We start from the raw sequence: 11,983 nt of genomic DNA, 5'->3' as shown, positions 1-11,983 counted from the left end.
TGTCATGTTCAAGTGGCTGCGCCCTCTAGATTAAAGTCATTATGATAGCTGAAACGTATGAAATTAGGTGCCATTAGCTCTAGAGCCATGAAGTCAGTGTGGGAAGGAGGTTGGGGTGGGTGAATGGGGCGACCAGTTGTAGTTTACTGCCAGTGGTAGGTTGCTCTGGGTTGTAACAGAAAAATGACTTAAATTGCCATTTTTGCTGGATAACTGTTGACTTTACTGATTGTTTGAAAGAAACAAGAAAAAGATTAAAGTGAATACATCTGCAGTCTGATGAAAAATTAGACAAGAAGAAGAAAAACTGATTTTATATGAAGATAGCTGCTCACGTCAATCTAAACCTTGCCACTCACACTTTGGGAATCATTCCTGGATTTACAGAGTAAGGTAAATTAGTCACACAGCCACTGGAGTCTGGCATAGTCAAATAAACAGTGCCTATATGAAGCTCAAGATAAAGGAGGACAACACCTGTGGCATGGTAACTGTCAGGGGCAGCTGGTCAATAGCGGGTGCTTGGGCGCCACCCCCTCTGTCCTCACATCATGTAGAGTCACAGCCCATCCTTTAATAAAACGTTTTCAAAATTACATTTGCATGTATATCCTATGTTTTTAACAAGCAAAATGGATAATAGAGCCTGTAGAGAGTTAATAAAGTGTATAATTTGTAATAAAAAGTCAGATTAGAAACGTCCGACGTTGTCTACAATTACTAATAGTGGACATATATCCGGCCCGGGGCGCACTCATCTTTCCCCATTGACTCTTGTTATAACTTTGACATGCGCAGTTCGTTCCTCTTCAATACAAGAGACAGGAGACAGCGGGGCCCAGGCTGACCACGCCCTGCTGTCTCCCTCTGATCGCATTACACACCAGCGGCCATGGGGTGGCAGCAGAGAGCGATCGGTTTGTTCATCCGCTTGCCTTTAATTAAAACCGCCAAGCGAGTGACGTTCAACGCAGAGTGTAGGACTAATTAGCAAGCAAGATTATCAAGGAGTCATAGAGAGAGCCAAAAACAGGAGAAAATGGAGAGAGAAAATTCAGTGAAGTCACTGAAAACAACGCTGTTCGAGAGGAGAACTCTGCAGGAGAAACTGAGAGTGAAGGAGCAGGTATGGCGGATTTAAAGCATTTTTCCGAGAAAGTAAGAAAGCATGAGCAAGCATGGAAAATGCTAAGCGTCTGGGCATGTTTGGGAGAGCTAACATAGCAGCTCAGCTTGATGATGGCTACAGGATAGGCATCTGTAAACATAACGAGGAGGTCGACAAAAATAGGGATGTGCTGTCTAAAATAACAGACTGCATTAAGTTCTGTGGTGCCTTTGAGCTCACCCTGAGATGCCATGATGAGAGTGAAAGCTCAGAAAATCCAGGTGTTTTCAGAGAGCTGGTGGATTTTGTAGCATCACTAGATGCAGCTGTCCATGAACACCTTCAGACTGCCACTGTGTTTAAAGGGACATCCAAAACAGTGCAGAATGAACTCCTTGACTGCATGCTGGCAGTTTTGAGAGAGTCCATTATTGAGGAAGTTCAGTGTACAGACTTCATATCCATCCAGGCTGATGAAACAATGGACATCTCCACCCAGTGTCAGCTTGTTCTTGTGATCCGCTACATCGACAAATTGAATGAAGTGCAGGAGAGATTTTTTGAGTTTATATCTCTGCAATCTGCCACAGCTGAGTCCATTGCCACAGCACTTTTGGAGAGGCTGAGCCTCATTCTCCCTGATGACCAGAAGAGCAAGCTCATCTCCCAGGCCTATGATGTTGCGAGTGTCATGAGAGGAGCCACAGGTGGTGTACAGAAGAAAGTGAGCGATGTGTATGCGAACGCACACTATGTCCACTGCTATGCTCACCAGCTCAACATTATCATGCAGCAGGTGACATCCTGTATCCCAAAAGTTGGTCAGTTCTTCTCTGACCTAGCTGGATTCTCAGGATTTTCTTCAAGATCCCCCAAGAGAACCAGTGTGCTTGACAGAGTGGTGGCACACAGGCTTCCAAGAGCAAGCACAGTAAGGTGGAACTTCCACAGCCGTGCTGTCAACACTGTGTTTGAGCACAAAGACGACCTCCTTCAGTGCTTCGAAACCATCAGGGACTCAGGTGACTTTGATCCTACCACTGTCCGTGAAGCTGGAGGTTTTGTGAGACTCCTGGAGGATGCCACCTTCTGCTTCTTCCTGGAGCTTTTCCACCGCATCATGCCTCATGTGGACATGCTCTACAGCCAACTCCAGAAGAGGTCCATGGATTCGGTCTTTGTCCACAGAGTGACGCAGCATTTCACCGACAACGTGCAGATGATCAGGTAAATACATTTGTATGTAACCATATTAAACCCTTATGCATCCTCTCACAAAAAGTGTCATACGCAGTACTATGGGACAAAAATGTCCAAGTCAAAAACTGTAATAAAATTATTATATAATAATATAATTTTCCTCTTACATAGTTAGATTTTTAAACCATCAGTCCAGATAATAAAAGTTTTGATTGAACTGATCATTTTCAGAGTATTAACATTTTCTTTATTACCTTTAATTCCCAGTTCATTTACATTATATCACTATTGTTTATTGTGAAAAAAATAAAATAAACTGAGTTTTACCCAAACACTTAATGCTAAAGGAAATATTTAAAACTAATGCAGTCTTGGATGTATTAGTGATGAGCAACAATGATTGATTTTGACAATGATTTTGTTTCCATCATTATTTATTTGTGGATAATTTGTGTGAAATGAAAAACTCACACTCAGTCATGTGCGCATCACATGACTGTAATAATTAATGTTAACCATAATAAGTCATTATTTATGATACTTAATGTGCTTAATTTCTTTCTGTTTCCTGGCAACTAAAGTTTAATTTTTTTCTCTTCTGGGGCTGGTCAGAGACTCCCTCCCTACTGTCAGTGAAGAACATCACAGCTGTGTGCCTCAGCAGCAGCTGGCCAAGAAGCGCCGCACACTGGGACCAGATGAACTACAGAGGATAGCTACAGAGGTGAGATCAAAGCTGAGGCTCTGGTAACTTAATATCCTACGATATGTCTGTGACTGTTGTCCTTCCTGTTGTTATTCCTTTCTATATATATGTGGACGTCGTCTCTCACTGAAGTTGATGAGTGGTGACCTGAACAATCAAAACTTTTCTCACCATTCATCAGGACACACAGCTTCATAAATAAATCTAATATCAACCGGCAGTGGTTCCTCCTGGCCTTAGCAATCTGAACAACATGGCCTTATGTATCGCTGATAAACCTGCTGGACAAACTGCTGCATGTAGATAGCAGGGCGTTTATGAAACACAGAATTCAACTGCACAACAGGTGCTAGTGCATACACATACACACGTGGACAAAATTGTTGGTACCCCTCAGTTAAAGAAGGAAAAACCCACAATTCTCACTGAAATCACTTGAAACTCACAAAAGTAACAATAAATAAAAATTGATTGAAAATTAAATAATCAAAAACAGCCATTACTTTTGAATTGTTGATTAACATAATTATTTAAAAAAACAAACTAATGAAACAGGCCTGGACAAAAATGATGGTACCTCTATAAAAGATTGAAAACTATTTGACCAGAGTGACATGATTAACTCAGGTGTGTCATTTAATTGACATCACAGGTGTTTCCAAACTCATAATCAGTCAGTCTGCCTATTTAAAGGGAGACAAGTAGTCACCCTGCTGTTTGGTGAAAAGGTGTGTACCACACTGAACATGGACAACAGAAAGCGAAGGAGAGAATTGTCCCAGGACATCCGAAAAAAAATTATAGACAAACATCTTAAAGGTAAAGGCTATAAGACCATCTCTAAACAGCTTGAAGTTCCTGTGACAACAGTGGCTCATATTATTCAGAAGTTCAAGACCCACGGGACAGTAGCCAACCTCCCTGGACGTGGCCGCAAGAGGAAAATTGATGACAAATTGAAGAGACGGATCGTTGGAATTGTATCCAAAGAGCCCAGAGCAACCTCCAAAGAAATTAAAGGTGAACTCCAAGGCCAAGGTACATCAGTGTCAGATCGCACCATTCGTCGTTGTTTGAGCCAAAGTGGACTTCATGGGAGACGACCAAGGAGGACACCACTGCTGAAAAAAACTCATAAAAAAGCCAGACTGGAATTTGCAAAAATGCATGTTGACAAGCCACAAAGCTTCTGGGAGAATGTCCTTTGGACAGATGAGACCAAACTGGAGCTTTTTGGTAAGGCACATCAACTCTATGTTCATAGACTCAAAAACCAAGCATACGAAGAAAAGAACACTGTCCCTGCGGTGAAACATGGAGGAGGCTCAGTAATGTTTTGGGGCTGCTTTGCTGCATCTGGCACAGGGTGTCTTGAAAGTGTGCAAGGTACGATGAAATCTGAAGACTATCAAGGCATTCTGGAGAGAAATGTGCTGCCTAGTGTCAGAAAGCTTGGTCTCAGTCGCAGGTCATGGGTCTTCCAACAGGACAGCGATCCAAAACACACAGCCAAAAACACCCAAGAATGGCTGAGAGAAAAGCGTTGGACTATTCTAAAGTGGCCTTCTATGAGCCCAGATCTGAATCCCATTGAACATATGTGGAAGGAGCTGAAACATGCCATTTGGAGAAGACACCCATCAAACCTGAGACAACTGGAGCTGTTTGCTCATGAGGAGTGGGCCAAAATACCTGTTGACAGCTGCAGAACGCTCATTGACAAATACAGAAATCGTTTAATTGCAGTGATTGCCTCAAAAGGTTGTGCAACAAAATATTAAGCTATGGGTACCATCATTTTTGTCCAGCCCTATTTCATTAGTTTGTTTTTTTAAATAATTATGTTAATCAACAATTCAAAAGTGATGGCTGATTTTGATTATTTAATTTTCAATAAATTTTTATTTATTGTTACTTTTGTGAGTTTCAAGTGATTTCAGTGAGAATTGTGGGTTTTTCCTTCTTTAACTGAGGGGTACCAACAATTTTGCCCACGTGTGTATGTCAGCAACAATAATTGATTATCTGTGTTGAATTAACTGCGACAGACTGGCAACCTGTCCAGGGTGTCCCCTGCCTTCGCCCGAGTCAGCTGGGATAGGCTCCAGCCCCCCCGCAACCCTAGTGAGGATAAAGCGGTGTATAGAGAATGGATGGATGGATGTGTTGAATTAACACTGGTATTCAAGGCTGAAGTCTGTTATTTTCCTCGGTAAAGTAACATGTTTGTAACCTGGTAAATTAAAGAGGAACATGAGGGTGTCCACAACCATATTCCCAAACCTCCAATTTCTCCAGTAAAGTATATGCTATTCTGTTGTAGATAAACATTTTCCAAATAACATTCAATAATATAGACATGACCTGAGTGTGTTGTATGGTATTTTACAGTGTTATAATCATAGTAAGCTGTTATGTGAACAATTGAACAAGACACTTTTATGTAGGTTCTGTGTGATATAATGTGTGTCTTTCTTTATAGGTTTGTGACACAATCCTGGGCCATGCAAAAGAGAGGTTTGCCTTCACCAAACACCGAATCTGTGCTACACTGCTTCAAGGAGACAGATTCCAGGAATACGACAGCCAGTTCCCTGAAGCAGCGCTCAGCACCACCATGGAGGCCTATCCAATGCTGAACAAGGGCAAGCTGAAAACTGAACTGTCGCTCATCTTCAGCAACACAGAGTTCAGGAGTTGCAATGGTGCTGTGGCTCTGTACCAGCTCTTCATGAGCAACAATCTTCAGGACACCTTCTCAGACACTGTGTCTCTCCTGAAGATCACTCAACACTAAAAAGAATCAAGACCTTCCTCAGGAACACGATGTCGCAGGATCGTCTTAATGCACTGGCCATGCTCTCTGTGGAAAAGAAACTTGTCAGGGAGACCCCAGATTTTAACCATAGAGTCATTGAGAAATTTGCATGTCTCAAAGACAGAAGAGCAAAAAATAACACAGATGTAGAGGTGCTGGCTTTAATCTCTAAAATGTGAGGATTTACTTTTTTGCCATTTAATAATGTAAATAGAAATGTTAGTTGACACAAGTGGCACTTTAGACTGAAAGCCTGTTGATTTTCATATGTTCTGAAATCTGAGGAATTACTGTTTTTCTTTATTTTCATTGTAAATATTTAATGTTAGTTGACAGAAGCACTTTGGGCTCAAAGCCTAAGATAAGGTAGGTTTTATTTGTCACATGCACAGTTATACATAGTATAATGCCTAATGGTTTCAGTATATTTTTTTCTTTTCAGGCAAAGTGACAAATTTTTATTGCTTTGATCTTAAATATGCAGATTTGCTGTTTTCTCATTGCCATTTAAGGTTGTTAATGTAAAAGTTAGCTCACAGAAGCACTGTCTGATTTAAGCCTTATAGTTAGGGTTTTTTTTAAAACAAAATGTCCAATGTTTGTTGGTTTCACAGGTATGGATTTGTTTTTGTTTATTTGAGTATGTAAATATAAATATGTTGTTCCAAAGATTTTGCTGGACAGAAGAAGCACTTGGCACTCTTTGAAGCTGGAAAAATGAATTGTTTCTTTTTTTACTTTTGAAGTAAAAAACAGATTTGCATATTTATACATTCTTAATTTGTTTAATTATAGAAAAGGAGATTTTAAGGGTTTGTGTGTACCAATTACACCTTATCTGGAGCAAATCATATCAAACACTGGGGAGATAAATTCAAATACACTAGCTGGTAACATTTACGTGCATTTAATTGTCTATTTGACTCAGCAGTAGTGCTTAGGTGTACCCTCGTAGTGGTGCATAGTAATAGCACATCAAATGTCTGTGAACATAATTTACATCAATTCTTGTATTCCGGTGTTGCCAACTCTGCTATTTGGTTTGGTAAATTAAGTGCTCCCCCAAGAGAAAAATTCACCAGCCGCCACTGGTAACTGTAACCATCATCACTACACTAACAACTGTAGCCTTAAAAATGCTTCAAAGTCATAAAAATGTTCATCTTAAATGAGAGGTAAAGCTGCATTATGCAAGATTTTGAACATAAATGCAGCATCAGTGTAACACTAAATTGTAAAGATGTAGTGGAGTATTGGTGTCCCTAGCAGAGAAGGAAGTGATTCCCACTGTGTGTTACAATATCAGATCCTGTTTTGGCAGCCATGCATGGCAATGCACTTTACCTCTGAAGTTGTCTGCCCTCCTTGTGCTTATCACCAGACCGAGAGTGACCTACTATGCTGGAAAAGCAAAGTGCAGTTGAGCCTTCAGTCAGTGCCCTAAAGAGTCAAAGATTTTAAAGCCAAAGTAGTAAATTTATGTTATTTTTCTCATTTATATACACTTGTTTAATTTAACCTAGCATCAGAGTCTCTGCTGCCGTTTTGAGGCCCTCCTATTCCCTCTCTATTTGTTTCTTCTTCACTCCGTTCTTTGTGTGTCTGTTTCCATACACAGGTCCGCTCCAGTCTGATGAACCATGAAAACTGACATATAGGGAAGTGGAAGTGTCGAACAAGTAATGTCCCCACAAGCTGACAACAACTTGTTTCAGCCATTCAGTGTTTTTTTTTTTTTTTTTTTAAATGCTAGCATGACACATGATTGTGTCTGGACTGATTTCTTTTCGGGTCTCATGTACACAACCTTTTTAGCAGTAAATGAAAGTGAAAAGAAGTTGGTCCTGTTGTTTTAGCCTGTGATGTTGGTGCCGTAGTGACATCCAGTGGATCTGAATGTTGCACCTGAAACCTTTAAAACACTTTTCCCTACTAAATTAAACTAAAAAAACCAACTAAAAACTGGGTCAAAATTTGGTGCAAAAATAAAATATAATATTTCAAAAGTCAGTCAGCATGGATTGCATGACTGTGCAGTAATTTAACGGATATGACCATAATTAGGAATAAATGGCTGGGACATAAACACATACCAATCTGTCTGAGAAAAAAAGACTTGTATCCACCACTATGCCAATGTAGCTTTTTTCCACAATGTGTTATTTAGATTGCTGAATTACTGTACTTTGCCTTTGCCTTTGAAGCCATTAACTCAGCATAGACTGCAGGATCTAGGTGTATACATATTGTCGTGTTTGTTTGTTTGTTTGTTTGTTTTACATGGACTTCAATTTAGTCCTGGCACATTCATTTCAGCTTAATCTAACAACCAATTATTTATTCTGTTATTTAACCTGATTGAAAAATTAAATCTAATATAAAAGTCATTGGTTTACTAGTGCATAAAAATATTATTTAACTTGTGATCTGGTAATATCTGACTCTTGTTTTGCAATAGTTGTCATTGATGGCATGATCTATTGACAATATCACCGATGAAACATCGCTGGTGCATTGCACAGACCAAAGCTCATGCCTGTGTACTCATAAAGGTCAAATGGTGTTAGAAACACAGAAATTTCTCATACAGGCACTGTCAGTGAAATCTGCCAGTACCCTTTCAACAAATCAAACTTAATAAAGTTTGCTGAACCCATCGGATCAACACAATTCTCCATTGTCAGCAACGGATAAGAATCTGCTGTGGTGACCTTATTTACCTTACAAAAGTCATTGCAAGACCCATTAGATTTACAGGAAAGCAAGCTGGATGATGCCCAACTAGAGGATGATGGCACTGCAATGTGTTTTTCCAACATGTACTAACATCAGAGTTTAATACTTTCTGGTTTTCAGTTGCACAATGATAACTCTGCTGTTTAGAGAAGTGTCACGCCCCCTCCCACTCCTGTGCTCTGGCTCGTCTAATTAGGAGCGGCTGTGGAAGAGCGGAGCTGAGCGCGATGAGCAATCAGCTCAGTATAAGGCCTGGCTCTTCCCTCAGCTCCATACTGGAGCATTGCTACATGCCGTTAACCGTCTTATGCACGTCGCTCCCTCTGGATTACCTTGCCTGCTTCCCTGCCCTCGCCACACTCCCTCCACTGGCTATCTCAACTCTGCCTCTCTTCCGCCTTTCAAACCTCGGACATTAAGTGAGTCACCACTCCCCCGCACGTGTTTAGTTATTTCCCACCACGGTCCCATGCCGTCGCCTTTAGTAAGTTTAGTCATCCCACCCTGTTCATTCCCCGTGCCTCCCTTATGGAGTGCCTTCCTGCTTTGTTTTCTGTTGAATAAATTCTATACTCAATCACCCGCCTACATGTCGCCTGCTTCATGGGTTCGCACTGTTTGGTTCTGTGACAAGAAGTATCACCTGCAGTCAGCTCCATAAATCTTTAGACATTGACACAATTTTCAGCATTTAAGGTCTGTACACCACTACACTGGATTTGAAATGAAACAATCAAGATGTGCTTTAAGTGCAGACTTGTCAATGTCCAAGTATTTATGGACCAGATTGTAGATCAGTATCATGCTCAATAAAACTAACAGCTGGAACTGGACAAACAAGAGAAATAACTAATAACATGATTAGATTTACCAGTATGCTGGAAATTATAACATGAATTTTATTTTTTTTTTGAGAATATAGTATTTGGTCACATTGTGCTTCAGCTGATGTCAAAAGAAAAAACGTAGGACATGGTTTAGTTTTCTTTGTCCCCAACATCTCACGAAGGCTGCCAAAGTCATCAACTTTAGTAGCTGAGCACCAACGATGAAAATGTGATGCCAAATCATAGACAACCTCCATATGAGTTTGCTTATCACCCTTTACCCAATTCCAAAACTTCTGGTGATATGCTTCAAGGACCAATTCATACCAGTTCAACACAGTCAATTTCACCTTCTCATAATCCAGGTCAGGTTCAGCAGATATTACTGAATAAACCTTCTGTGCTCTTCCTGTCAGAACACATAGGCGTCTGGCAATTTTTCGGCTCGTCCACACATTCAAAGAAGGTGAAAAGGCATCAGAGTTACACTTGTTAGATTTCAGCATCATCTTTGAATGTAATTTCTCCTGCTCAAACTGCATAGTCAACAACTCTTGCTCTAGTGCAGGCAGGCAAGGCTCACTCTCCTCTGACGTGCCTTGCTCAAACAAAGTCAATAACACCAGATCCCAAATGCTATTTTGACGTCTCGTTCTCAGTGACTACAATGCCATAATGACCAGTGATCTCTCTTGCAGCAATTAACAAACGCTGCTCTAGTTGTAAAAAAACCTCTGGTAAAGAAGAGATATGTTTACATTTGCTGTCACATATAGTCAAGCATTAACTGATAGACACACCAATGATAGCCCTACACAGAAATTAAAACTAACGAGACTACCTGCAGCAAGCAACAGCCCAAGACCACCAAGAGTGCTTCCAACATAGCAGTCCGAAGACAATTATCTCTAACTGCTCCGTACAGCACTAGTAAAACAAACAAACAAAAAACAACACAACCCAAAGAGGGTCTGCCCTACATCCTACCAGAGGAATCTGTGTAGATAAAGCATCAAAATAGTAACGCCCACCTTCTGGATTGCATCAAACAATCAACAGGTCACAAACAACACTGCTTCCAAACAACTCAAAGTGTGTCTCCCCAAAAACCACTGTAGCCTTTCACAGCATGCAACAGAGTCAAAGCTAGCACTCAGCTGGACCAAATCCACAATCAGTGGGCAATCAACACAATGTGCCCACTGCTGCCCAAAGCACAAGAAACGCCCTTAACAAAATACCCGAACGGACAAGCCCACGTTTTTTATGAGCTGGCTCTGAATGACCATAGCAAAATAAGACACACTAAGAATAACAATCAAACCTTGTTTTTTTTCTTTAATTATATCAAACCAAATTAAAGCCAAAATTAGTATGGGGTTATCAGAGTCAGCAGAGTCAGTGGTGTGTGTGTGTTATGCATGTGTGAATAATGTCTGTGTCTTAAAAACAAACCAAATCCTAAATGGAAGAACTAAAACACAATGACTCGACCTGTGTGTATGGTACAAAAGGAGGGAAGCAGAGAGAATGATTACACTTGGAGTCATCTTTGATAAAGACATGTACCTTCACCACACATAAAGCAATCCATTGGATGGCCTTCATTCCTCTACGTAATATCATCAAAATCAAGAACATCATTTCTCAGACTGATGCTAAAAAACCAGTCCATACATATATCATTTCTAGGCTGGACTATTGTAATTCTCTATTACCAGGATCACCCAACAATTCTCTTAGAAACCTCCAGTTATTACAAAATAGAGTTTTGATGAAACCAGTAAGAGAGATCACATTTTTTCTATATTTGCTTCTCTTCATTTGATTCGTGTAAAATCCAGGATAGAATTTAAAATCCTTCTTCTCACATATGACCGAGCTCCATCTCAACAACCTTATTGTACCATATTTTTCTAACAGAGCACTTCACTCTCAAACTGCAGATTTACTTGTGGTACACAGAGTTTACAGAAGTAGAATGGTAGGCAGAGCCTTTAGTTGTCAGCTCCTCTGTTGTGGAATCATCTCCCACTTTGGGTTCAGGAAGCAGACACCCTCTCAACTTTGAAGATTTGGCATAAAACTTTCCTTTTTCATAAAGCTTACAGTTAGAGCTTCTCAGGATAACCTGAGCTGTCCCCGAGTTCCGGTGCTTTAGGTCTAGACTGCTCGGGGACTTCTCACGGTGCACCGGGCTCCTCTCTCTGTCTTCTATACAGTTATACACCACCATTATGTACAACCCGGTCTCACGGGGATTCGTGAAACTGTCACGTAAGTTTTAGTTTCGGTTTCGTGCGCACCAACACGATTTCGTCATGTTTTTCGTGCCGCTCACCACGAAATGTTTTTCGCTGTGGTAATCACATCTGAAAGTGGTTTATACCGGCGGATTCATGACGATCTAAGCTGTCCATCGGCGTATACTGCTTGTGTGATCGCGTTTGCGGCCGCCGGCCGCCGGACATTCTTGAAATTCCTATGCAAATTGGTAAGTGTACCACCGGCTTATGGTTAGGTTATGGTTATGGTTATGGTTATGGTTAGGGTTATGTTTAGGAACGATGTCATGCAAAATATAGCGT

At 40.7% G+C, this 11,983-nt stretch overlaps 1 protein-coding gene across 1 annotated transcript; it reads left to right on the top strand.

Moving 5' to 3' along the window:
- The first annotated feature begins 1,464 nt into the window (after positions 1-1,464).
- LOC127536095 (zinc finger MYM-type protein 1-like) lies at positions 1,465-7,466 on the top strand. Its single transcript, XM_051955561.1, has 4 exons — positions 1,465-2,335; positions 2,921-3,032; positions 5,497-5,659; positions 7,462-7,466. Exons 1-4 carry the CDS (start codon positions 1,512-1,514, stop codon positions 7,464-7,466), a joined length of 1,104 nt encoding a protein of 367 aa, XP_051811521.1. The 5' UTR covers positions 1,465-1,511.
- Positions 7,467-11,983: the final 4,517 nt, after the last annotated feature.

The sequence above is a fragment of the Acanthochromis polyacanthus genome, chromosome 11 (genome assembly GCF_021347895.1).
Source record: "Acanthochromis polyacanthus isolate Apoly-LR-REF ecotype Palm Island chromosome 11, KAUST_Apoly_ChrSc, whole genome shotgun sequence".
Classification (NCBI taxonomy): Eukaryota; Metazoa; Chordata; class Actinopteri; family Pomacentridae; genus Acanthochromis; species Acanthochromis polyacanthus.
The sequence above is the reverse complement of the archived record's forward strand: the minus strand, read 5'-3'. Positions and strand labels throughout refer to the sequence as shown.